Genomic DNA, 26,884 nt, shown 5'->3' on the forward strand with positions numbered 1-26,884 from the left:
ATTGTGTATTTATGGAACTAGCAAAATTAGGTTAGTCACACAGGTAGGAAAGTTGTCTGGAAAGACAGGAGCAACCTGCAATGCACATAATTGATTTTCCTGGTACACTCAAGCTCTGTGGTCATCACTGAGAACAATGGATGGAAAAAGGTACTGATATAATTAACAGGAAAAAGAGCCAGCTGACCAGTGACAGCTTTTGTGTATTTTCCTCATAAAATCCCATNAAGATAAAATGCTTATTATCAAGGATCAGCCATAAATGTTTGTATTTTTTTAAAAAGCAAAATAATGCACATGTTAAATAAATTTAATTTGGGAAATTGGAAAATAATTCCCTCTTCTATCAAAGAAAATCAACCAGCGGTCTGGATTTGGCAAGAAGGCTGGAAATCAGTTTTTCTTCCCATGTATTACAAGGACCCAGCTGACTCCATAACTAACCATTTACTATCATGAGTATCTTAGGTTGTCTCATAAAATAAGTCTGAAGTAGATAAAGTTTATACTCAGCAAAATCCATTTTTTACAATGAGTTTTCCATTTCGTGTTAAGCTTTTGTACCCTTTATCAAGTGTTGTTCTTAAGGACTTGAAAGAACTGGGGTAATAAATAAAAGCTGCATTTCTAGAGAAGCCTAAAAAAAATAGAATATTAATTTTTTTAAAAAAAAATTAAAACATTTGAAAAATGTAATTCACAGCATTAAGTAGACTGCATAGGTCCTCAATGAAGGGACCCTGAAGAAGCAATGTTTAAACCCTCATAGTAGTTAGCAGTGCAAAACATACACTTATCAGACAAAAATAAACTAAAATGTTAATTTTGAAATAAATAACTAACATAGAAAATAAAATGAGGTCATTGTTCACTACTCCATAGATCTTAAGAGTCTGCAGGAAACACAACGTGACAGAGCACAGCACAGTGGTCACTGAGAAGTTTGCCACATCAGAACACTGGGTGCATTGATCTGCAACTTGAAACTTGACGTCAGTTTTAATCGTGATCCGGCTTCCAGGTTCACAGTTCAATGATGACAATGATGAAGATCTCTGAACTCTACACGATGAATCGTAGGAGATGGGAATTCATTTGCTTTCAGTGAATTATTTCTTGTACATTTTTTCCAGAAGAGGAAATCCCAAAGCAAATTTTTGCTAGTGTTCTTTGATCTGGTCTTGGCTCTTCTACCTCCTGGTTAAAGATCTTGAAAGAAGTATGTACAATACCACTGGGTGATGTAAAGGCCTGGAAAAGTAGCCTACCATGCTATTCTTCTCCCCCACTCTCAAATAACACATACTCAGATTTTTATGTTATGGGAATCAAGGGGTGGGAGGTATCACTATTCCTGATAGTTATGGGTTTTAATAAATATTATTACTGCAATATCAGACTTCAATCTCACCAGAACCTCAAAAAACATTTTTCATTTTTTGTCTTAGGAAAGACTTAAAAAAAAAAGACTGTCACTTGAAATTTTCTTTGCATTTTCCTTTAAATGAAAACCTCTGTTAAAAAGTTCATCTATGAAAAGTCCTCACATATCTTAAAAAAAATTCTGTACACTTGTTCCCATAATTATGCTGAAATTAATGAAAAACTAAAAAAAAAAATTAAAAAAAGCCAATGTAAGACAAAGGAAGGTAAATACTGTACACTTGCCAAGAACCTCTTCCACCATAAGACTCGCTGTTTTCCCAGGTCTGATCATAGAAGCCATTTCAGTCTTGGAACTTGCAGTAGTAAAGAAGCTATGAAAGGCTCAACTTGTTTGGCTGAGGGGCCGCAGGTGCACTGAGGTGGTAGCCAACACATGTGACTCAGCATCAAGCCGCTGCACCAATCAGATCAGCTTCTAGGACCCCCACACGCGCACACACTTGCTCCTTTAACTGGAGTATCTATAATCCTACATGGATGTTTTATAAACTTGCGGTCTCACATTAAAAAATTAAGTGCATCAAGTATCTTTGTACATTCAAGTCACTTTCTAAGGCAAATTGTCTACCGTATGTACTCCCAACCGCTTTGGTATTTGCTTATTAATTGGGGTGGACTTGGGTGTTTCTGCATGCAGGTTCATTGACTCAGAGTGGACTAACCGGGTGGACAAATGCTGGGAGCATGCCTTAGATCAATCTACTCGTGTGTCTGAAGAGTCTGAGAGTTCTGAATGGGGTTCAAACCACTTGCACATCCAGTCTACATGCACTATATTATGTCAGTGTGCAGCCTTCAAAACGAAGGAGCTTAATTAAGGCGTGAAAATCTCACATGCCCTCATAACAAGTTTTGTTCTTTTTGTTTCCTTCCAGCTAACCTGTTTTAGGAAATTAAGACCTTTTTGATGACTCAGACTGACACAAGTTGAGAACGTTGAGTGTGTAGACTACAGAATATAGACTGCCTGAGAAAATGCAGACCTGTTGGTTATTTTCTCCTCCTTACCCCACCTTGCTCTCTCTTTCTCTCTGGGTATCTCACCCGCACTCTCTACCATTCCATCTCCTTCTCCTGCATTCTTTTTCATTCTCATTCTCTCTCTCCTGTGTTCCCTTTGTGCGCGTGCGCTCTTTCTTTCTCTCGCTCTCTCGCTCACTCTCTCTCTCTCTCTCTAAGACAAATGCCTCTACCTAGCAGAAGTCAGTTGGGTTTGCTAGTGCATGGTTTCCAAATGTTCAGCAGAGATGAACTGGGGTAGGTAATTTTGCAGTAACTTGAACCCTATTGTGGGAATATTGTTACTTCCCTTAGCAATCAGCAAAAACTAAGAAATATTAGTGACTTGCATCACCATGACACAGTATAGCGTTTGGCAGGTAACAGTTCAGTGACTTATTTAGATGAATTGACTTTTTAGAAAAGGTGGTTTCAAATTGAAGAATTTCTGGAAACAAAGTTCAAATCCTGTGGTGTGGCTGGCCTTGGTTTTTACAGTTCAATCTTGCATGCAGGGAAGGATTCATCTTGCATAACCACTGTGCTGCTGCTTGCTAAAACCATGATGTTGAGGTCTTGTTGTTTTTCATGGGTCTCTTGGTACCATTCCCTCATCACTTCTGAGTCATGGGTAGGGATCAGGGTTACCTGCAGGGGGAGAGAAAATAGCTGTTTAAGGGCAAAGCCAGAAATGCAATGAAGAAATAAAACAATAACTAGGTATTAGACTACTAAAAGAAAAGGAGGTGGTAAAGAAAGCAAACTTTATTTTTTTCCAGACATACATAGGAATTTTCAACTTACATCTTCCAGGAATCAAAATAAAGTTCCAAAAAATTAAGTTTTTCTGGGAGAGTTCAAGACTAGAACCAAAAGCAACTCGTGACTAGTCAATGAGTTCATCTCCATCATCAGTTTTTCAGTTCTTTAGTGTTAAGAGAAGAAGGGCTTCAGTTAAAGTGGAATTGCTTGTATTTCCTTTGACACACTTGGTATATTTTGCATTAAAGACACTGAGGATTAAATCCAGGAGCCTTTGGTTACCATTGCTGCCCAACTGTGTGTAACTAATACTTCATCCTGAGAACAAAGATTTGTATCTTTATGTGTGTGGCTGGGGATGGTGGGTGGGTACTGGCTTGAATAGTAAAAATTCCATGTACTATTCATTAGGAGGCCACTGGGTGTTTCTCATGAGATCTGATATAATCAACTAGCAATTCTATTTGATATTAATATTATGCAAATACAGTTTACTAGGTGACTCCAAAACCACAGGTGAAACTGAGATTAGTGAAGATCACAGCCAAAAAAGGAGTGGTTCATAGCGAGTTATGACATTTGTGATCTAGGAGTGTCTTTCTGGGGACCATTTTCAGCAGTGCCCCTCCTGTGGGATTTCACATGGACAGGTGATTTTCTAAATGGCCCTGCACCCAGATTTGGTCTATTAATGAAACACAAAGGAGAAAAGACAATCCCTTAGTAGCCCTCACATGGAAATATCATTTTGATTCATATACACATATTCTTGGTATATTAGGAGGAAGGGCAAGTAATCTTGGGCCCATTTTGTAGATATGTGAATTATGCCTTAGGATGGTGAAGTGGCTTTCCTCCCAGACGTGGTTGTTGGTGGTGCCAAGAATAATATTCTAGACTGTCTTTGTGTGAAATGTACTTTTGTCCTCAGGATATTTCATGTGTGACACACCCATGGGGCATCTTAGGCGGTAAACACGATTCCTTCCCTCTGCCTCTGGACACAGCTCCATGTGCAGTACAGACGCTGTTCGGGGCTCTTACCTGCATGTTGCTGCCCCACTGGGCTTTCCCTTCCAACAAGGCATCCAGGACAGCCCGGCTGGGCTCCTCAGCAGCAGGGTCATTCCCACTCACCACATAGTAGGATGACCTCACTCTCTTGAAAAATTCGACATCAACATTCTTACTATTGCTGTGATTGGGAATATAGCACAGGTCCAAATACACAGGGGGGCCTGGAGGCACAGCTGAGGGCTTGGAGGGCTGGTTCCTGGTCCTTCGGGAGATAAACAAAGAGAAAAGCAAGGGTCACGGAAATGCAAAGAAACCCACTGGTCTGGTACTTCTTCCCTACTCATTCCCCAAGGAGGTCCTGCAGGACATGCAGAGGGGCACTGGGCATTTCCCTCTCTCGTATAGCGCATTTAACACCTGCAACTTAAGAAAGTGTAACATGGTTGTTTACCATCTCGAAGGAAGAAATGCAGAATGGGATGGTTTCCCTTTATGGACAACCCATTAGAAAGGAAGAGGAGTTTCAAGGCCTCCCCAAAAGATGGAACTAGGCAGTAATAGTCCTAAAAGAGCTGCTACTAATGTGCAACTTAATGTGGAAAGTGATCTAAGAAATAGATTTTGAAAGTCAAAAGGAATCCTCTGCATTTGGCAAACCCAACTTAAGCAATGTTAGTAATCCATGTTAGGATCTCATGTGATAGCAACTCTGCTCACAGCTGAATATTATACCCCAGTATTTGACTTAGTAAATGATTCCAATCTTAACCTTCTATGATCGCCAAGGCCCCCAGAACTCAACTTTGTTCATAAACTGATGAAATGCCGTGTTGTCTCCTAGCACAGTGCTCTGAAAAGTGAGACATCTCTCCCTAGGCAAGGCTGGCTACCAAATGGTGGCAAGATGAAGGTTTGGAAAGACTAGGCTTTCTCTAGCCAATCAAGACATACGAGACTGGGGAAAGGGGCATCTGGCTATCTAAACTCCTGATCTAAAACAGAAAATCCAAGCAGGGGCCCCTTGGTGGCTCAGTCGGTTGAGTGACCCAACTTCTGATTTTGGCTCCAGTCATGTTTGTGGGATTGAGTCTCACATGGGCTTTTCTGTGCTGACAGTGAGGAGCCTGCCTGGGATTCTCTCCCTCTGCCCCTCCCTTACTCTCTCGCTTGCTTTCCCTCTCTCTCTCTTTCTAAATAAATAAACATTTAAAAGAATGAAAGAGAGCCCAAAACTTTCCTGGCACCTTGTCTGATGAGATGGCTTTCTGACTTATTCTGGTTAGAAGGCTTAAACTTGTTGAAACAGTAATAGAACCAGCATTCTAAGGCAGTGCTTCTTCAGCCTGGCTGTATAAATATTATCAATTAGCAAGCTTAATACTGATGCCCAGGCCCCACACCCCAGAATCTGACTTCACAGGACTGGAGCAGGGTGTGGGCACCACCCTGTTTCAAAAGCATCCCAGATGATGTTAATGTGCAGTTGGGTTGAGACCACTACTATAAAGTCATTTAAAATACCAGCTGGGTCCTATATATATATTTAATCCTCTTTCCTTTCTCCATAGGATCATTAAAGACTGTCACCCCAGAGTCAAAACCACCAATGAATTCCATCAATTGTCCAATTTTACTTGTAGAGGGGAGTGATGAGAATCAGCCAAACTGATAATTGGATAAATGGACTCATTTTAATGAATAACTAGCCATTTTAATGAATGTGAGCTAAAAGCTCTCAGAATGTCCATATTTAGGCCTACCGAAGAATTGACTTAGAGCAGAAGTTTGTGATTTAATTGTTACAGTTCTAATAATTAAAAATGTCTGCAATTTTTCCTTGCATGCTGAAATCACTACCATCGAAACCAAATGAATGTTGCTCATAGAAGCACAAGAGGGAAGCTGACAGCAGTCAACCCACATTTGTTTTAAAAATCAATTAATAATGCAGTTTTGTTGTTTTAGAAATCTATTGGAAAAGTAAATTCAAAAGAACTTTATTTATTACTTAGTCTTGAGACTGTCTCTTTAAATGACCAAACAAAAAATGTTTTATAAAACCAACTGAGTGGGTTAGAATGTATATATTTGGCAAGTTTGGTAGCAAATTTCAGTTGGTTTTTATCTGTTTGAAAGGGTTTCTGTGTTCTCCTAAGGACAGGTCAGTAGCCAACTCTTTCAGACCAAGATGTTAGTTACCTAGTGGTTTTCCATCAGTTCTGAGCATGAACAAACTAAGTTTGTTTTCTGCATGCAGGTACAAAGAGGAAAACTGACGAGAAGTCAGGCTTGAAATTGACCCCCCAGGTTGCTTAAAGTAAAACTTGCCAGCTATTAAGTGATACTTCCTAAAATGTACTGAATTTGAGAGTCCCACAATTCAGCTATCAGATTTTTTTCCCTAATAAATGAAGAAATGTTATTTAAATCATTTTTTTCTTTAAACAGTTGGGTCAATTTGCATTCCTTTGTGAACTGAGGTCTAAAATCCCTGAATAACTACATAAAGGAAATAACAATGTATCAATGCAAAACCCTATGATTGGTGTGAAGGAGCAAAACGAAGCGGGGCGATCAGAAACCCAGGTCATCGCTGAGAACTTGATGAATAAATAAGGGAACTGGTACCAAACCAGAAATGATCCTAAGTCAGGGATGTCTCCTCCTGCCAACTGAATTTCAACCTGGAATAGAATCCTGACTCTCTGTTCGGGAGACTATGGCGTAAGAGGGGGGTTACGAAGAGACTTTAATGCTTTTCTCTCAATTTGTACTGGGTATGGTCAGCTGAAATTAGGATATTCATTGGCCAATAAGAAAACAGAGTGCTGCTTTTAATGTGGATGTAGCTCTAGAATGGTGATTTTTTTTAATTAAAAATTTTCCAATTTTTAATTTTAAATGTTATAACTTTGAAGAATATTAATCTTAAAAAAATTTTTTATAAAAGAATTAAATCTATCTCTTGGGCCCATGCCGTTCACACCAGGCTTGGCTTGGCACTCTGGCCCTCCCTATGCTTTTGCGAGCTCGTGGCCTGTGTCACCTTATTAGCTTGATTCAGAGGCCTGTGTCAACAGTTTTCCAGAGGAGCTTCAAACACACATCCTTGGTTCTGAAGATTTAGAACAAGGCTGTGGTCGCTGTGTTGCAGAATGGAGCAAACCCAGACAACTGTTACCTGGTGAATCAGAGCCGCTCTGGGCAGTATGCTGCACTACCCTCAAGCCTACAGCCACGTTGGGCTGAGATCCACACCTTTTGACATTAGAGAATAGGAAAAGGGAAGGCAGAGATGGACCCTCTCCCCTTCCCAGTACCAAGTCACATGGCAATTCAAAGACTCCAGTCAAAGCGGCACAGCTGTGGCCTGGATCAGGATGCCGGCACCTTCCACCTACCTGCAGTTGCAGTCTTTACCGACTTGGATGTGGAGGCATTGGCGGCATTCTTGGTGTCCTTGTCTTTCTCTTCCCCACGTGCGGCTTTGACCTCTGGAGTGGTAGTGGTTTTTGTTGCTTTTTCCACAGATTCCTTCTTCTTAGGAGAAGCCACTCTGGACACTTTATCTGAGGATTCTTTCAAGCCCCCTGGTTTTGGTGAAGCTGCAGAAGGCTTAGACTTCCCATCACCCTTTTTGACAGGTGAAGAGGACTTGGTCTTTGTACCTGGTTTTTTGGTTTTGGTCTTCTCTTTCAGATCTTTCTTCAGAGCTTTGCCCAGGTTTTGCTCAATGGCCAAGGCCTCCGGGTCCATCATGGACACGTCAGGGTGGCGTGGAGAAGGGCTGCGGTCCTGCATGGGAGCCGGAGGTGGGTCCATGTGTTTGTACGTGACGGTTTTGTCTGTGGGGATGGTTTCGGATTCATCTTCAGAGTCGATATTCGCATCAGCTGTGATGGAAGGGCACTCTTCAGTCTCCGGGGGAACATCAGAATCGGTCTGGGATGGTGCCGACTCGCTGACTGAGGTGGGAGGGGTTTCATCACATTGTCGCCCCTGTGGCTTTCCTCCTGGCGGTGGTGGGGCTCCCCCTGATTGGGTGAGGGGCTTCTCGGACTCTTCAGTTGCCTCTTCACTGGCAAACCACTCGAGAGGATTGGGATTAATGAAGGAGGGTGAGAGTTCTGTCTTGGGATGCTTGTATTCACAGGAGGACACAAGGCATAAGTCAACATCCTGGCGAGCCTCTGAGGGAGACTTCTTTTCTACGGTGTAGCACTGGTCTGAAGTCTCGTAGGAATACACAGATGCTTGTGGGGTTCTAGTGATTTTCTCTGTGTCCTCATAACTGTATGTGGGCGTATCAGGGGCTCGTGCAGTTGCTGTCGATGTCTCGTAGGAGTAACTTTCAGACTCGGGGAAACTGGCGATTTTCTCAGTGGTCTCATAGGAGTAGCTGGAATCCCCAAGCGTGTGGCCACCATCTTCAGAGTCATCATAGCCATTGCTGATATCATCCAGGAGCCTTCTAGAAGACCTCTCAGTGTTTTCATAGCTGTAACCACTCACTTCAGGGGTCCTCATGGTCTTCTCACTTGCCTCATAGCTGTACTCACCCTCGTCAGTGATCTGTGTGGTCTCCTCAGTGATTTCATAGGCATAACCACCATCTTCGGGGGTCTTGCTGGTTTTCTCAATGGTCTCATATGAGTAGCTACTGTCACATGGGGATTTTGTGGTACCCTCTATCTTCTCATAGTAATAGCCACTCATATCGGGGGTCCGGGTGGTTTTCTCATAAGACTCATACTCATAACCCTCTTCACCTGGGGACCTGGTTGTTTTCTCGGGCTTTTGATAGGCATAGCTGAAGTCACCAGGTGTCTTCCCTCCAATGTCCTTCTCCATGCCAGATGCGGTCAAATCTCTGTTCAAGGCTAGCTGGTGTTGCATTGTATCAAATAACATTGAGGCACGGAAGCCATAGGGCTCTGCAGATGCTGCATCCGTTGGTGGAGGAGAGGAAGTGGGGCAAGCTGCTATGTTCTCTTTGACGGCAGAGGTAGAATCTGAAAAACTAGGTGAATATAAAGGAGAGGACTCTCTTGGGGTGAGTGGAGAGATATCAGATTTTGGTGACAGCTTCTCTCCTTCTAGACTTTGCACTTTTTCTGAGGTGAGTGAGGCATATAAGGATATATCTCTGGGAGGAACGACGTCAGATAGAGTGTCTTCTTGAAGAGGAGAAGCTATCTGTGAGGGGGTATGTGCTGAAGAGGTGGATGGGGAGGCCTCAACCTGAGACACTGAGATGAGCTCAGAAAGATCATTGTCTTGGGTGTAGGACGGCTCCTCCATTGGTGGTATCTTATGTGATAAACTAGAGTCCTGCATGTCAGAAGGACTGTAATCCACTTCAGTTGGCCCATTTTCAGTGATGTGAAGCATACTTGCACCCACTGTAGGGTGATCTGGAGACTGTCGACTAAAGTCCATAGCGAGGGAGTGCTCAGGGGATTCTTGGCCAAACTCAATAGACATTGAGGACTGTTCAGATCTGTGATCTTGGACTGGTGTCCTAGATTTGGCTGTTTTAGGGGAGAAATCTGGTGGAGAAATTGACATTGGTCTTGGACATTCTTCTTTAGATGGAGACATTTCTGTTTCCTGGAAAGTGGTAGGCGTTTGCACGACAGACACAGAAAGGGAGTCATCAACTTCTGTAGAATGTGGAGAGCCAACCTCAGCATGCAGAGAGGGAGACACGTCATCCGTTGTTGGCTCTGGAAATGAGCTCGTAGCCACGGAAGCTGTGGATACGGAGGCCACGCCCTCCATATGAGAGTATGTGTCTTCTGCTACACCCTCATCAACAGGAGTAGCTGACTTGTCTGAGACAGTGCCTTCGGAAATGGACATCTTAGTGTCTTCTTTAAAAGACCCAAACTGACTGACATCTATTTGTGTAGGAGAGACATCTCCTAATTTTCTTTCATCCAAAGCCAGTCCAGATTGAGAACTCATGGCTTCAACATCATCAGTTTTCTGCTCTTGACCAAAGTCTTCCTTTATTGGTACAAAGTCTGTGCTTTTCCCTTCTGGTTTGTCTTGTAATAGACCAGCAGAAGTCATGTCAGACACTGCACTCATTTCATCTGGAAAGCCTTGCTTTCCATTCTTTCCTTCAAAGGGGCTTTCAGCACCTCTACCAGAAGTCTTGTCATCAGCACTTAGAAAACTCTCATATGCAGACTCGGATCCAATTAGGGGAGGGCTCCGTAAAGGAGACAAAACTTTTTCAATAGGAGACTCGGAGTCAGGCACAGGTTCATCCATGGGGCTTATGGAAGCCCTTTCATTCTCATCTTTGGCATCACTGAATTCAAAACTCACTGGAACTGCTGGTGGTTTTTCAGTAACTTCCGTGGGGAGGTGACTAGATTTCTCTTCAGTGGGAGACTGGTAGTAAGGGGTGTGGCCAGCACTGCCAGTTACAGACTGAGATGGAGACACCACTTCCAGGGTCTTATCCTCAGGACTAGCACAATGTTCTTCAACTACTTCTTGGGTCACCTCAGGAGACACTGGGAGTGCTTCTGCCTCTGCTGAGACTTGAATCTCATTGGGCGTCAGAGAAAAGTTCACACTGCGTTCACCCAGGGGGGTCTTTTCTATGGGTGATGGTGGAGATGGACTCAGGGATGGGCTCTTGGGTGGGCTAAGTTTTTCATCTGAAACTGCTGAGATGGTGTCTTTGATCACCAGTGTGGCACTGGCTTTCGTGTCTTTCTCTTCAGAGCAGTAAGCGTCACGTAGAGCAGATTTGCTAAATTTGTCTTCCTCCATGGATGATGGTGGTGAGATGGTGGAGGCTGAGGCATTGTAGTCCTTCCCATCTGTGGCATCTGTTTTTGATCCTTCAGATAATCCATTGAGTGATGTAACAGCAGGTTTGTAGTATTCCTGAGAATACAGTGAAGACTCATATTTGGTGATGTTTACAAATTCTTGAGACGGGGACTCTGTCTCTTCATTGTTGATCTCATCACTCATCACGTCACGAGGAGTAGACATCTCATCCATTGGGGTGGGCTCACTGGATATCTCAATGGTAGACTGAGTGTAGCCAGAGGTGGCAGTGAATTCCTCAGGCTGGTCTTCTCGATTCTCTTCATCAGATGCAGTGGCCTCACTTTCTGAGCCTCCAGGTAAAGTCTCATCATGAATTGAAGATGCAGGTTCTTGGGCAGGAGACTGGGCTCCTGGTTGCTTGATTGGTGTGGTAAGAAATCCATACTGATCCTCGACACCGCTAGCCTCTGCGGCCTTGTCAACCACGGCCATGACGTAATCTTCTGCTTCAGCTTTTTCGGGCTCGTAGTCTTCCTCTCTGGCATCCTCAGCTCTGTCCTCCTCATCACCCTCTTCCTCAGATTGTTCAGCTTCTCCCTTCTCTACCACCTCATCCATGTCTTCTTCTGCTCGGTCATCTCCACTGGCCAGAGACTCCCTCTTCTCCTTGATATGCACATCTGCCTCAGCCTTTGCGCTCTCTTCCTCCTCCACAAGGCTGTGCTTGGAGGTGCTCACACACACATTTTCCTCAACATCCTCTTCTGGCTCCTCAGCCTCCTCAGTCTCTGCCTTCTCTTCATAGTCTCCAGTCTCTGAGGATTCTTCAAAACCTGCTCCTTCGTCTTCAAATTTTTCAATGTCATCCACCCCCTGTTTCTCGACCGGCTCCAGCTCCTCAGGGGTTTGTTCACATTCACCCTCCCCTTCAGTGGTGGTGATGCCCTCATCGGGAGATTCGGCAGGGCCTTTGATGACTTCTGTCTCTTTCTGGAGGACATAGGCTTCGGCTGACTCAGTTTCCTTCACTTTCTCTTCGTCTTCGATCAGTTCCAGCTGAGGCTTGATGTCTTTTGCCACATCGACCTCCTCAGCCTTTAACTCTTCAAAGTCCTTGGTCAGATCCTCCGGGGATGACATAAGGGACCTCTCGGCCTCAAGTTCTTTGGCAGGGCCGGCACTTGCCAATCCAGCTGCTGCCGCCACAGCGGCCACAGAGCCAATGGCTGCAGCTGCGGCCTCTGGTGTCTTGCCTTCCTTCTTAACGACTTTAATCTTCCCCTTCTCCTTTGGCTTCCCAGCAACAACAGAATCTTTTTTGACAGCCTCTTCCTTCTTGGGCACCTTTGGTTTTAATGCAGCTGGTTTCTTTGCTTCAGATAGAGGAGTAGATGGTTTCTTTGAGTCTTTAGGAAGTTTCTTAATTTCTTTTTTGGGTTCCTTTTCTTCCTTTTTAATTTCCTTTTTTTCTTCCTTCTTCACCACCTCCTTCTTGGCTTCCTTCAGTGGGGTTTCCTTCTTAACCTCCTTCTTGGGTTCTTTTTTCTCTTCTTTCTTGATTTCTTTTTTCACTTCTTTTTTCACCTCTTCCTTTTTTGGTTTTTCTTCCTTCTTAATGGGTGTTTTGTCCTCCTTTTTAGCCACTTCTTTCTTTGGCTTTTCCTTCTCCTCTTTCTTTTCTTCAGGTTTTGCCTTGGTTTCCTTTTTCACCGTCTTCTCCTTGGAGACTTTGGGTTTGACATCTGCGGCTTGCTTTTCGGCCACGTCGGCTTTGACCGGAGGCAGCTCTTCTTTGCTCGGCACCTCCTTTTCGGTCACTACAGGTTTGGTCTCTGTTTTTACTGGCTTGTCTTTTTTCACCGTCACCTTTTCTTTGCTTTCAACTTTGGGCGGCTTTTCCACATGATTAGCCTTTGTGACATCAGGGGTTTCTTCTTTAGACTCCTTTCGCACAGATTTGCTAGGAAGTGGTTTTGCAGCCGGCTTCAGGCTTTCTCGGCTGTCAGCTCTCTGTTTCAGTTTTACTTGTTTCACAGATGGAGCGGCCACCTGGCCAGTGAGGTCCTTCTGCGTGGCCAGTGGCTGTTTCAGAAAGTCTAAATGTTTGAGCTTTTCCAGTCCTTCTAGGATATTGTATTGGGTGCTATTGCCGGGAAACAGGACTCGAATGATTTTCTCTGCAGGGTTTGCCGGATGCCACACGATCAAAGAGGAGACTGAAGTTAGGTAGGAAATTGGAATATCTATTTCTTGACCATTAGGCAAGATTAGTTCAGCCTTGTCTTTGTTGGTGCCAGTCCATTGCTGCATAAAATACTGCATTTCCTTGCTGCTCTTAACTGGGTTGAGCACATACATCTCAAGTTTACCAACTCCCATTTTTTGGAAAAGAATGACAGGATCAATGGTATTGCCTACACTTCTGAAGAGAGGTTCGGGCTTCATGGACAATTTATTTAGGTACTGGAGAGTGAAGCAAGCTTCTTCTATGCTTCTCTTCATCTTGATGTTTGGCTCTGGGTTTTTCAGATTTTCAGGTACATTGAGAAATACAACTCCTAAGTCGGGGGAGATGAGGTTTTTCATCCAGTCACTATTCGTGGTGGAGCCCTGGGACTGTTCTTCCTCGAGCTCTGCAATTTTCCGCTGTAGCATGCTGTTTATTCCAGGCAAATTGTCGTCCCCAATGTGGGTGAGTAGGATGGAGTCCACTCGGTCCAAGTGTCGGATGAGTTTCCAAAAGCAGGATTTCCTTTCTGATCCTCCGTTGATGAGCATATTGAATCCGTTCACGGCAAACAATGCAGAATCACCCCTCCCTCCTGGAAAAATGTAACAACAAGGCTTGGAGAGCTTTAGAAATCCACCCGATGTGGGAGGTTCTAGGATATCAAAGGGAGATGGGACTTCCACTGATTCTGAGAGATACTCAGTAAACTCGGAAAGTCCTTCCATTTCTGGCAATATAGACGCTGAGTTGAGTTTAATATTGATGAAGTCTTGGAGATTGTGTCTGTCAAGATTGGAGTTCTTCCAGTCCCCTTCTTCAGGACAGAACAGGGTTAAGCTGGCTTTGTTGGCAGGATGGGTGGTACTCAGTAATTCCCCAATCTGGGATTTAAAAAAATAATAATAAAGGAAGAAAGAAAAGTTTTAAGTGACTGTCTTCACTGATCCATCATCTGCATCCATTACTAAGTATTACAGGACCACTGGGTGTGCATAGGGCTGATTTCAGAGACACTAGTTGGATAAATATGGAAATATTTCCATCCTGGAAGGTGAATAGCCTCTGTCCTGACTCCTCCTACTATTCCCTTCTGCCTCAGCCACCCATCCTCACCACCAGCACCTCCTCTGGGACCCCTCTAGCATCTGTTCTTGCCCAAGAGGGGAACTCCAGACCTCTGCTCCCGTTCCAGGACCAGTGACCATCAGAATGATCTGTGCCATTGCCATAGCAGTTGTGATGAAATACTTTGGATCTCACCCCCAGGTACCTGCCATGCAAAAATGTCCTTCAAACAATCACAAGGGGAGCCTATGTGAGTCATTTCACCACTTATATAAAGTGTTTTCTTTTATTCCATTGGGCTTAGCAAAAAGGCCTGACTGACAAGCTAAAGGAATTTAGATCTAGTGCACTTGTTGTTGACTACTTTTAGAATTTGGTAGATACAAAAGAAAAAAAGTTTGACATGATTTTCTTCCCCTTGGAGACAGATAGTTCTAGACTGCCCATCACTACAACAATTTACTGGTTCTGGCATCCTTAAAACATGAGTGGTCCATACAGTAGCTTCTCTGCAAATACAAATACTTTGATTGAAGTCATGATGATTAAAGCCAATTGGATAGTTATATGAGCAAGTGGCCCACTTTGTCCCCCATTTGCTCATGTTTAAATTCAAGGTGAGACATTCTACTCCCTCGTAACTCCTGCTCTTCTCAGGGCAAACTGGATGTGAGTGGTGAAGGTCAAATTTGGCTCAAAACTTTTTCGATGCATCATTTACTACCATAAGATGGGAATGTAGAAGAGTGAACTGGGGAAAAAAACAGAAAATGTCAGTTTAATAAAAATGCTATTCTCCTTCTCACTCCATATGATGGCCATATGTTTCATGATCTTGGCTTAGTAACTAGTGAGGAAGAATCATGTCATAAACTCCAGTCTTCTGTCAGTTACAGCAAAGCTCGTAAGTCAGCCCAGAGTTTCAAGTGAAAAGAGCTCTGTGTGTTTGAGGGTAAACTATGAAAGGGTAAAGCAGAGACTTCACCTGGCTCGGGTGTCCCTAAACCAACAGGTCTGGATTCTTGCCTTCCAGTGTTAGAGTGGTGTTCTCTGTCTCACACACCTCCTAGTGTGGCTACTGGTGTGTGTATGTGTACAGGGATAATTTATAGAATCTAAATTTTCCTACATTAGATTATAGTAAAATAGACATTTTTGTTTAGTGAGTGTATCTGTCCTACATTTGATGTGAAGGTCACAAAATAGCAAAATAAGAAGCCTTTGGGAGAGGAGTTCAGATGGCAGAGGAGTAGGGGGACCAGAATTTCCCTTGTCCCTCAAACACAGCTATACTGAGGCCAGAACATGCGGTACATCCAGGAATAGAGGCTGCGGAGTGTCAGAAAGATCTCCACACTTGGTAAGAGAACAGCTTGGTGGGACAGAGGCGCATGGCTGTGAAGTGGGAGAGAGAAAACAGGCAGCTAGGCATGCAGTGGGAGACCCCTTATGTGGAGGGACAAAAGGAAGAGAAAGAGAGGCCTGGAGAGAAGAAAAATCTCTTCGGACCACAGACCAGGAACGAGAAATAAGGAGCGTGCTAGTTTCTACTTTACAAACAGCTTTAGGAGATCAAGATCGGAGTTTTCAGGGGTACGTGACTCTCTCCTAACCAGAGCTGCTGCCGAGTGCATGCACCTGGGGCGGGGGCACGAGGAAGAGGAGCAGGCCCCAGGGCTCAGTAGTGACCTCAGGGGCACCCTGAGAGAGAACAGAACCCTCCCTTGAGTACGGTGGGAAGAGGGTGGATTGCCTTCCAAGGACAAAAGACCCTGCAGGCGCTAGCCAGAGGCCCTTTGTCAGGTGGGCAGAGTGGCGCTACCCCAGAACCAGGTCCGTGTGGTGCGGTTTCCTTTACGACACTGGGTTTGAATCCCAGCCGAGCACCTCGGAGGCACAGGAGACTGGGAGACTGTGGAGCAGGGGCCAGCTGGCCACCCCTGCCGCTCTGGGAGGGCTGCGGGAACAGCGTGGTTTGAGACACCCAGTCTGGGGAGGAGACTAGGGTGTCACCATTTTCCTCCCTATCACCAACACACGGGGGCTTCAGGGAACAGGACAGGGGCCCCCAGTGGAGGCGGAACCTGCCTACACCAAAACCCGCCCCCCTCTGTGCCCGGTAACTGCTTATCTACTGAAGTGGAATTGACACTGAGCCAGCCAGATGGCCCCTCCTCGAGACCAGTACAGCCACCAGTTCAAGGCACCAACAGACACCTGTCCGGCAGTTTGATATGTTAGGCTGATGGGGTTTTCTTGTTCACTTTTCTTTTCTTTCCTTCTCTTTTCCTTGCTTTTCCTTTTTACTCTCCTTTTCCCACCCCTTTCATTTATCTCTTTGTATGCGATAGGCTTCCCCATCGTCTTTTTTTTTTTTTTTTACCTTTATCCAGGGTTATTTCAATGAACAAATCAAAACACACCCAACAGAAGGTCCAAACAATCAACCACTATGAGTAGGGACATAAAACAACCAGAGTCACAACAACAGAGAGCACACAACACACTCCAAAAACACTTCCTAAAGTGCCAGGCCCTGGACAGTGTATGACCCCTTTTTAATATGGTAGTTCCCACAGGGTGAAGACACGTAACAAGCTGTTAAGACACGTAAAGGACAGAAAACTAGCCAAAGTGATGAAACAGAAGAATTCTCCTCAAAAGAAATTCCAGGAAGAAATGATAGCCAGAGAACTGCTCAAAACAGATATAAACAATATATTTGAACATGAATTTAAAATAACAGTCATAAGACTAATTGCCGAGCTTGAAAAAAGCATATAAGGCAGCAGAGAATCTATTGCTGCAGAGATCAAAGACCTAAGAAATAATCACGATGAATTAAGAAATGCTATAAATGAGATGCAAAATAAAATAGATGCAGTGACAGCAAGGGTGGAAGGAGCAGGAGAGAACAAGTGAAATAGAAGATAAAATTATGGAAAACGATGAGGCAGAAAAAAAGATGGAAAGGAAATTACTAGACCATGGGGGAAGAATCAGAAACCTAAGCGATGCATTGAAACGAAATAATAACCGTATCATAGGAGTTCCAGAAGAAGAAGAAGAGAGAAAGGGGCAGAAGGTTTACTTGAACAAATTATAGCTGAGAACTTCCCTAATCTGGGAAAGGAAACAGACATTCAAGCCCAGGAAGCATAGAGAACTCCACTGAAAAGCAACAAAAACAGGTTAACCCCAGGACAAATCATAGTGATACTGGCAAAATACAAAGATAAAGAGAGAATTCTGAAAGCAGACTGGGACAAATGGGCCTTAACCTGAGAGTAGACACATAAGGGTAGTAGCAGACCTGTCCATTGAAACTTGGCAGGCCAGAAGGTAGTGGCAGGAAATATTCAATGTGCTGAATAGGAAAAATATACAGCCAGGAATCTTTATCCAGCAAGGCTGTCATTCAGAATAGGAAAGATAAAGGCTTTCTCAGACAAAAATTAAAGGACTTCATGACCACTAAACCAACCCTGCAGGAGATCCTAAAGGGGGACTCTGTGAGTGGAAAACAACAAGACTACAAAAGACCAGAGACCTCACCACAAGCACAAAACCTACAGATAACACAGTGACACTAAATCCACATCTTTTAGTAATCTCTCTAAAAGTATATGGACTAAATGCCTCAATCAAAAAAACATGCAGTGTCAGAATGGATTAAAAAAAAAAAATCCATCCGTATGCTGCCTACAAAGAACTCATTTTAGACCTGATGATAACTGCAGATTGAAAGGGAAGGGATGGAGAACCATCTATCATGCTACTGGATGTCAAAAGGAAGTCAGAGTAGCGATACTTAAAATCTACAAACTAGATTTTAAAACAAAGACTGTAACAAGAGATGAACAAGGGCATTATTTCATAAATAAGGGCTCTATCCATTAAGAAGAGCTAACAATTATAAATGTTTATGCTCCCAATGGGGAAGCACCCAAATATATAAATCAGTTAATCACAAACATAAATAAATGTACAGATAACAATATGTGATTGTAGGGGACTTTAATGCTCCACTTACAGCAATGGACAGGTCAGCTAGAAAATCAGTAAGGAAACAACAGCTCTGAATGACACATTGGACCAGATGGACTTAACAGATATATTCAGAACTTTTCATCCAAAAGCAGCAGAATACACAGTCTTCTCAAGTGCACTTGGAACATTCTCCAAAATAGATCACATACTGGGTCACAAAACAGTCTCCAACAAATATAAAAGGACTGAGATCATAACATGCATATTTTCAGATCACAATGGGAATGGGAGAAAATATTTGGCAATGAAATATCAGATAAAGGATTAGTATCCAAATCTATAAAGATCTTATCAGGGCACCTGGATGGCACAGTCAGTTGAGAGTCTGACTTCAGCTCAGGTCGTGATGTCATAGTCTGTGGGTTCAAGCCCTGCGTCGGGCTTTGTGCCGACAGCTCAGAGCCTGGGTCTGTTTTAGATTCTGTGTCTCCCTCTCTGCCTCTCCCCCACTCACACTCTGTCTCTATCTCCCAAAAATAAACATTAAAATTAAAAAAAAAAAAGCTTATTAAATAACACCCACAAAACAAATAATCCAGTGAAGAGATGGGCAAAAGACATGAATAGACACTTTTCTAAAGAAGACATCCAGCTGGCTAACAGACACATGAAAAGATGCTCAACATCATTCATCGTCAGGGAAATACAAATCAAAATCACAATGAGATACCACCACACACCTGTCAGAAGGACTTAAAAATTAACAACTCAGGAAACAACAGATGTTGGTGAGGATGCAGAGAAAGGGGAACCCTTTTGCACTATTGATGGGAATGCAAACTGGTGCAGCCACCCTGGAAAACAGCATGTAGGTCCCTCAAAAAATTAAAAATAGAGCTACCCTGTGACCCAGCAACTGCACTACTAGGTATTTATCCAAAGGATACAAAAGTGTTGATTCGTAGTGGTACTTGTACTCCAATGTTTATAGTAGTGCTCTCAACAATAGCCAAATTATGGAAAGAGCCCAAATGTCCATCAACTGATGAATGGATAAAGATGTGGTATATATGTATACAATGAAATATTACTCAGTAATCAAAAAGAATGAAATCTTGCCATTTTCAACAACATGGATGGGACTAGAGTATATTATGCTAAGTGAAATAAGTCAATCAGAGAAATATAACATGTTTTCACTCATATGTGGAATTTGAGAAACTTAAATTTCTCTCTCTCTCTCTCCCAAAAATAAATAAATAAATATACATTTAAACAAAAGAGACTTAAATACAGAGAATCAACTGAGGGTTGATGGGAGTTGGGGCTGGGAGGTAGGCAAAATGGGTGATGGGCACTGACGAGGGCACTTGGGATGAGCACTGGGTGTTGTGTGTAAGTGGTGAATCATGGGAATCCACTCCTGAAGCCAAGACTAAACTGTATGTTAGCTAACCTGACAATAAATTATTTTTAAATTTTTTTAAAAAAGAAAGAAAAGAAGCCTTTGACTTTGGTGTTTATCTCTGGCTTAATAATTTCAAGAATCAACGATTTTGGAAGGTAAGAAAACTGAAAAAAAGCACATCTAGGGGAGCTTTAGCTCAGATGTGCTGGCCAAAGCAAATATGAGCACCAAATAGAGTTTGTTGTCCAATACTTCGCATAGACCCTCATCATCATTACTATAGCCAAAATAGGGTTCTCTGAATCCTCATTTTCATGTAAAGTACATACAAACTCTTCATGCTTTATAATACATTTTGCAGGAAAAATCTAGGAAAACTCAAACTGCTGAGTCTCTAACAGTGACTTAATTTTAAAATTAAGTTTAGTTCATTTCAACTTTTGAAATTCCACTCTTAGGGGTATGGCAGCTAGGTATGAGCCAGCTGTGTATAGAGGGTTTTTAATCACAAAGTTCAAGGAGAAGGTAAAAAGACTTGAAGAATACCTCCCTCCTTTCCATCTTTTCACTTCTGGCTGGGAAGTTCCTATGAAATGAAGGAAATGTGACCCCAAAAGAAAGCAAGTTTGTATAGGATTTTGAGGAAGTCAAGGGTACTGAAAAACAGCAGGTGCCTGGTGAATAGAAACACAGAGCATACAAGGGAAAGCAGAAAAGAAAGTCAGGACTGGACAGCTTTCTTTTCAGAAAGGGAAAATCTAGTCCCTCTATAAAAGCAGCTGCAAACCAGGCATGAGGAGGTGGGGACGCAGAGCCCAGGGCTACAGAGAGGCCGTCACAAAGGAGACAGATGGGAGTAGGAGGAATAGCTGCCACAGTCTTGGAGCTACACAGCAGAAACAGCCCCTGCTCCCCTCCCCGCCCCATTCCCGAGCCAGCTTCTAGACCTGTGTACCAACAGGCATGCTGGCGTGACAGCCTCGGGGCAAAGACTGAGTGTCCACTCAGTCAATGCTTATGCAACCCACACAGGAGAACAATAAGGAGCCAACAGTGTTAGCAGTGGCATGGCAACTTGTGAATGAATCTTGGACTCGGAAACAGTCTTCCTCTAAGAGAGTTTAGAAATTATCATCATAGTAAATGGTGGTTAGTGTAGTCCATTATAGTAAAAGTTCCTGAACAGAAGGAAACACAGCCTCATAACTCTGTATCATTATTTTTGCTTCCCTGATACACCATCAGCTCCATAGATGTTTGTTAAACTGCACTGCACTTGCTCAATTCAATATGTACTGTCTTCCGGGAGTAGCTGCTTTGGAAGTGACGGGAGCCTGCTCATACTTCTCAAGCACACTGCCCTTCCCTTGTTCCCACAGATAGAGATGAGAGACATGACTGGAAGAAATACTGGGGCAAATATAGTATTTTTTGTTACCTAATTTTTCTAATTAAATGAAGGCATACTGGAAGAGGAAGGAAGATATAGGAAATAAATGACTTTACTGCAGATAATGAAGTAAGACTTGAATTTCTAAACCATGTTGCCTATTCTAACTACATTTCCTTTTGTGATTAAGTTACTTGCTTGGCTAATGAGGAAATACGGTGGACAATGTATCTCTGGGTTTTAGCAAGACATTTAATAAGATCTTTGAACAGTGTGATAGCCAAATTAAATGGATTTGAAGTCAGTCATGTAAATCCTGCTGCTTAGTGTCAACCTGGACAGAGGTCTATGATGGGCTGCCTTAGGGCTCTTTTATGTTCTGGTGAGCACTGACATGGATAAAAATGGTAAAAACATGCTTATCAAATCTGTAGGTGGCATGCAAATGGGAGGCATAGCAAAATGCGGGAAGGCAGAATTAAAACATTTACGAAAGCTCTTGACGTGGAGATGATGATGGCTAAGTCAACTCTAACAGGAAGGCATTCGAAAGGGATAAATGTAAGGTCCAATAAACGAGCTGGATGAAGTACAGGATTGGGAGACGCGGCTTAACCACAACATTCATGGAAAAGACTCAGGGATTGTAGCTGACAGTCAAGTGGATTGATCATAAAGCTAAAGAAGCTTAAACTTCAAGGCTCCTTACTGGCATGGCCCCTTCCCAAAGCCCTGTACTTAACTGTGTATTGATAATTTTGTTCTCTTTTTCTTAAGGGGAGCCCCCAATTTACGTAAATGACAGCACTCCTCAAAGCCTGCATTCCCTCCCCATTGACATTTAATTAGGATGTTGATGGTCAAAAGTTACTTTCAGACTTAATAGACAATTGCGTTGAAAACTACAGAAGTCACTGACATGCAATCCTAACCCGGTTAGTGACCCTTGGAGTACAGTGTCCACTATGAGTCATGACATTTTACAGAAACTAGATTAAAACCAAACAAGCCAAATGAAATGGCTGGCTCCTTCTCCTTGGCCACGACCTCTAAATGCTAGACTGGAGCCCCTTCCTCTTCTAATACACTTCTCTCTCTAGATCACTTCATCTGTGTTTTAATATGGTGATGGCTTCCACATCATCTCCAGCTCAGCTCTGAGTTCCTTGAGCCCTTGACTCATGTATCTAATTGTCTCATAACACCAAGGCACTAAAACATGACCAAGGCAACTCCTGAATTTCTCCCATACCCATCTCCTCCTCCCAACAGATTTGGTGGAGAGTGACTAGAGAATGTAAGAAACTTTTACTCTCTTCTTTTATGAAGAACAGTGTGCAGAACTGAAAACAATTAATCTGAAGGAAAAAAAAAACTGGCAGTATTGGTGAAGGGTGTCAGAGACATCACCAAGTGGAAAAGGGAGCACATTCCTTCCTTGAAGATACAATGAGACAAATAAGGAAAAACTCACTGAAGAGAGACTGAAAACTGTCCCAGGAGACATGATTTCACCAGCCTCAGATTTCAGGGAGGAGTGGGTTAGCCAGATGACTGTTCTAGCTGCAAATTCTGGTTTTGTAGTTGACCTCCAATGACCAAGACTCCCGCAACCTGAAGCTCAAAATGTACTGATAATTCTATTTTTTGGCCCATTTATTTTTAGCTATTCTTATTCTTAAAAAATGCATCATTTTGTTTTTCCTAAATGGTGTTTCTGCTTTCTCTGGAGTGACTAGTATCTATGAAGGACTGGATAAATGTAACAAAACTGAACACGAGTGACCTTCACGGTCCCTTTGTTACTGACTCATTCTGAACTCAAATCCTTTTTCTAAGGCCACAGTAAGCAATCATGGCTCTAAAAGGCTGATGACCACTGGTCTAGTCCAGTGATTTCCAATCATGCAGGCTGAACTCTAGTAGCCTCGGAGGTGGACAGATAACAAGCTCTGGAGAAAGATGGGGTGAAAGCCTTTGTTTTCAAGTGGTAAAGATGGTACTAGCGGTAAAGAGGGTACACCCTGAGTGTACCCTCGGGCCCCTTCCTGCTGTGGGGAGCCAGGGCTGTCTGCCTCAGAACCCAGCTGACATCGTACCTTCTGAAAGCAGGGGCTTTAAGTGTTGGGTGAAATGTTCCTTTCACAGTTTTCTATTCTCCCAGTGCGGGGAGAGGGAAACACTGTTATGTCACCTGGCCAGAGCTCTCACAAAGCCTCCAGGCAAGCCAAACAAAGCTGGGAGGTTTATTTACTGCTCTTGCCAGCAATGACAGGTACACAGGGACCTCTCTGTGAACCCCAGGGTTAAGGAAGCTTAAATGCAGAAAGACAGATGGCCCTTTGCAACACATGGGAGAAAGAGAGGCCACCACCTCAGGAAGTTCTCAGAAAGATGCTTTCAAATGGACATGGAGACTGCTCCCGTGCACACATCCCTCAACCCCTCCATGAAGAAACCTGTCATCCACTATGGGCAGGCCCTAATCCACTAAGCTGGTGGCCCTGAACTGTCTAACTACGATACACAAATAAACAAAATGAAAGAGGCACAGTTATTTTGGAAAGAGAATTTGCCAGCCAGAATAAATTTTCCAGCAGAAACACCCAAATTAAACTCTTCAATCTGATTTTACTGAATGCCACTAATGTCCTATAGTATTTAACACCTCCTCTGTATCATCACTGAAGAAGATATATATTTATTAGAAATATTAATGTCCAGGTTTAGTCTAGCTACCTTAACCACCTTCTTCTTGGAGCATGGATATGCTCCATTTTCCTACATGCCTCTTTTTCTTGAGCCCTGTCTTTGTTGAGCCCACATTCAAACATTGGGACCAGGCATGAAACATAAGGGCAATCAGAAATAATTAGACCAGGAAAAGTAAATACAAATACTGAAAAGAGATCAGGGCAGTTAAATCCTACGAAATGACCAAGAGATCTTTGGAGTACTCTTTCAGGAAAGAAGAAACCTGGGTTTTCTTTTGGGCTCTGTCATTTCAATTTTCTCCATCATTTTTGCCATCTGTAAAATGCTAACAGTACCAATACCCCTCCACCGGTATCTCCGGCATGTTAAGAATGGTTCCAATTCATCATAGATGGGGTGCTCTAAATTCTTTTGGTGATGAGTAGAACTGTCCTATGTCGGATCATGCAGTTTTGCTTATTTGAAAGGAGGTGTGACATTCCCTCCCCTTCTCCTAGTTCCCCCTGGCCTAGGGCTACGACTGTAAGCAACCAACTGTAAATTTGGATATTTCCAGACAGGAGCCTACCTCTTGATCGGTGAAAATCTCTATGAAGTTCTGGAAGGAGAAAGAGCCAGACTGGAGAATGAGCTCTCCGGTATTTTCAAAGCACTGCCCTGTCAGCACGAGCAGCTTGTGTCGAGCAGCATCAGTGATCATTAAGCGCACCTGAAACAAAGCACAGGGAGCAGGATGTGAGCCATATCCAACGCTTTCAGGACAGGGCTGGCCCTGGGAGGGCTTGAAATGTATTGCCAACGAAACGCATTCATTTCCCCTAGGGAAAAGGACAGAGACAACGACTATGGTCATCAGCTCGCCAGTGAACGCCATTTTCCATGTCTGCAATGACCAAGCCAGCAGTGGTGGTTGACTCTCTCCCCCTGGTTTCCTTGCCTTTCACAAAGCAGTCTACAACTGGCAATCGTTTGTTCCACACCTGTGTCTCCTTGCAGTGCACAGTCTGTGACACTCACAGGTTGAGTCACCAAGTAGAGTCCAGATCCCCCGACGGCTGCCTCAGGAAGCACAGGTTTCCAATGAGGGTCCCAAGTCAGCCCCTCCCATACAGGACCCCTTTCCTTCCAAGCCATACACCAAAAGTTCATCTCCAAATGGCATCTCCAATGGGATCAGCAAGGTGCCTAACACTGAACATAAACAAAAGGCTGTCCCAAATGGGAATCTTTTTTTTTCTCAAATAGGAATCTTTTAAATAGAATTGTAAATGGTTTGACGAAAGAACTCTCTGTTCTTTAAGTGGCAGGAAGCCAGTCTGTCCTTCAGCAGACACGCTGCTCCAAGTACCAAGGTATTTGTTCTGAGCGCAGTTCAGTTCAGCACAAACTGACTGCCAGGCAGCATGCTAGACACCAAGGGTGGGATGTAAAAGTAAATAGGATGTGACCCATGGCACCCAAGAACCCTAAGTTCTAACCAAGGAAACACACGTGGACCACAGTAACTGTTCCAGCCCCCTCTGCTCCACAAGCAAGCTTGGATTCCTTAAAGCAATTCCTTATTTTTCCTTTCCCATTTCAAGTTGTCTTCACTTCCTGATTCTGTTAGTCACAGAGAGACTACTAGCCTACATCTGCCTCAACCTTGCACTTTCATGGCCTGTTAAAGAGGTCCTGCTGATCTGGAGCCAGTGGAAATGGGATAAAAACAGGCTACACAGGGGCACCTGGGTAGCTCAGCTGGTTGAGCATCCAACTCTTGATCGCGACTCAGGTGATGATCTCACAGCTCATGAGTTCGAGCCCCACATCAGGCTCCATGCTGACCGTGCAGAGCCTGCTTGGAATTCTCTCTCTCTCTTTCTCTGCCCCTACCCTGCTCATGATCTCTCTCTCATTCTCTTTCTCTCTCTCTCTCAAATAAATAGTCTTTTAAAAAAGAGAAAAAAACAGGCTACATAATGATAAGCAAAAAGTAGAAGCAACCCAATGTCCATCAACTGAATATCCATTCATCACAATGTGGTACATCCATGCAGTGAAATAGTATTCAGACCATAAAAAAGGAATGGAGTACTGATATACGCTACAGTGTGATGACTCTTGAAGACATTATGCTGAATGAAATAAGCCATACAGAATATCGTATGATTCCATTATCTAAAATACTCAGAATAGGCAAATCCACAGAGGCAAGAAGTAGATTAACGGTTGCCAGCACCTGGGAGGAACAGGGATTGTCACCGAATGGGTTTGGGACTGGTGACAGGTGATGGACATATTTTGGAATAGACAGTGATGACAGGCACACAAACTTTGTGAATATACTAAAAACCAGTGAAGTGTACACTTTAAAAGATGGATTTTGTGGATTTTTTCTCAATTTTTAAAAATAGGCTCGAGGCATGGGCAGAAGAGATGCTGTGGATAAGGAGTCCCCACAGGGACTATGGCAACTTTAATGTCCAAGAAGCAACTCAATCTCAAAAGTGCTAAACTGTAATAAAAGAAGTGGGAAATGGAGAGGTATCAATTCCTCTGGCCTGGAGGGGGCCAGGGAGTCCCCGCTTCAGCCAGGTTCTTATCTTACAGTAGTCTCTGAAATACCCAGTTATTCTTTTTGGCAACAAGTGATAGTAATAATAATATTAATATGAAGAACAACCAGCATTTATATTTCAGCGGTTACACGCCATGCTCTGTTTTAAGCATTTGACCCTTCTAATCACAACGCAAGTATTGTGATCTCCATTTCACAAAGATGGAAACTGAGACAAAAAGACAATAAATAATCTGCCCCAAGACCACCAGCTAAAAAGTGGCAGAACCCAGGGAGTCTGGCACCAAAAGCCATGCTCCTGATTGGCCCGTATCCTCCTTTCAATGGTGATTAGAGGGAGAGCAGAATGGCTTAAAGGGGGCTTGCCTCTAACATACCATTTTTCTCTAAATTTGTGTCCTGAATGTCCTGGCTTGAGGACTTGTAGTCTACTTCCCCCTGCTACATCCCAGCCAGACGCTATCCCAGCGGCACACCCTCCATAAATACCCAAGATTTCAACCACTC

At 43.4% G+C, this 26,884-nt stretch overlaps 1 protein-coding gene across 1 annotated transcript in view; it reads right to left on the bottom strand.

Annotated features, from left to right (window-relative positions):
- Positions 1-230: 230 nt before the first annotated feature.
- Positions 231-26,884, bottom strand: part of MAP1B (microtubule associated protein 1B) — a 96,055-nt gene continuing 69,401 nt past the window's right edge. Inside the window, exons 4-7 of the mRNA XM_077759969.1 lie at positions 24,386-24,526; positions 7,622-14,130; positions 4,252-4,486; positions 231-3,093 (exon numbers count right to left, since the gene is read on the bottom strand). Of these exons, the coding sequence (XP_077616095.1) occupies positions 2,938-3,093; positions 4,252-4,486; positions 7,622-14,130; positions 24,386-24,517 (7,032 nt within the window). The 5' untranslated portion in view covers positions 24,518-24,526 and the 3' untranslated portion in view covers positions 231-2,937. The remainder of the gene's footprint in view (positions 3,094-4,251; positions 4,487-7,621; positions 14,131-24,385; positions 24,527-26,884) is intronic.

Source organism: Crocuta crocuta, unplaced genomic scaffold (assembly GCF_008692635.1).
Source record: "Crocuta crocuta isolate KB4526 unplaced genomic scaffold, BGI_CrCroc_1.0 scaffold503, whole genome shotgun sequence".
In the NCBI taxonomy this organism is placed as follows: Eukaryota; Metazoa; Chordata; class Mammalia; order Carnivora; family Hyaenidae; genus Crocuta; species Crocuta crocuta.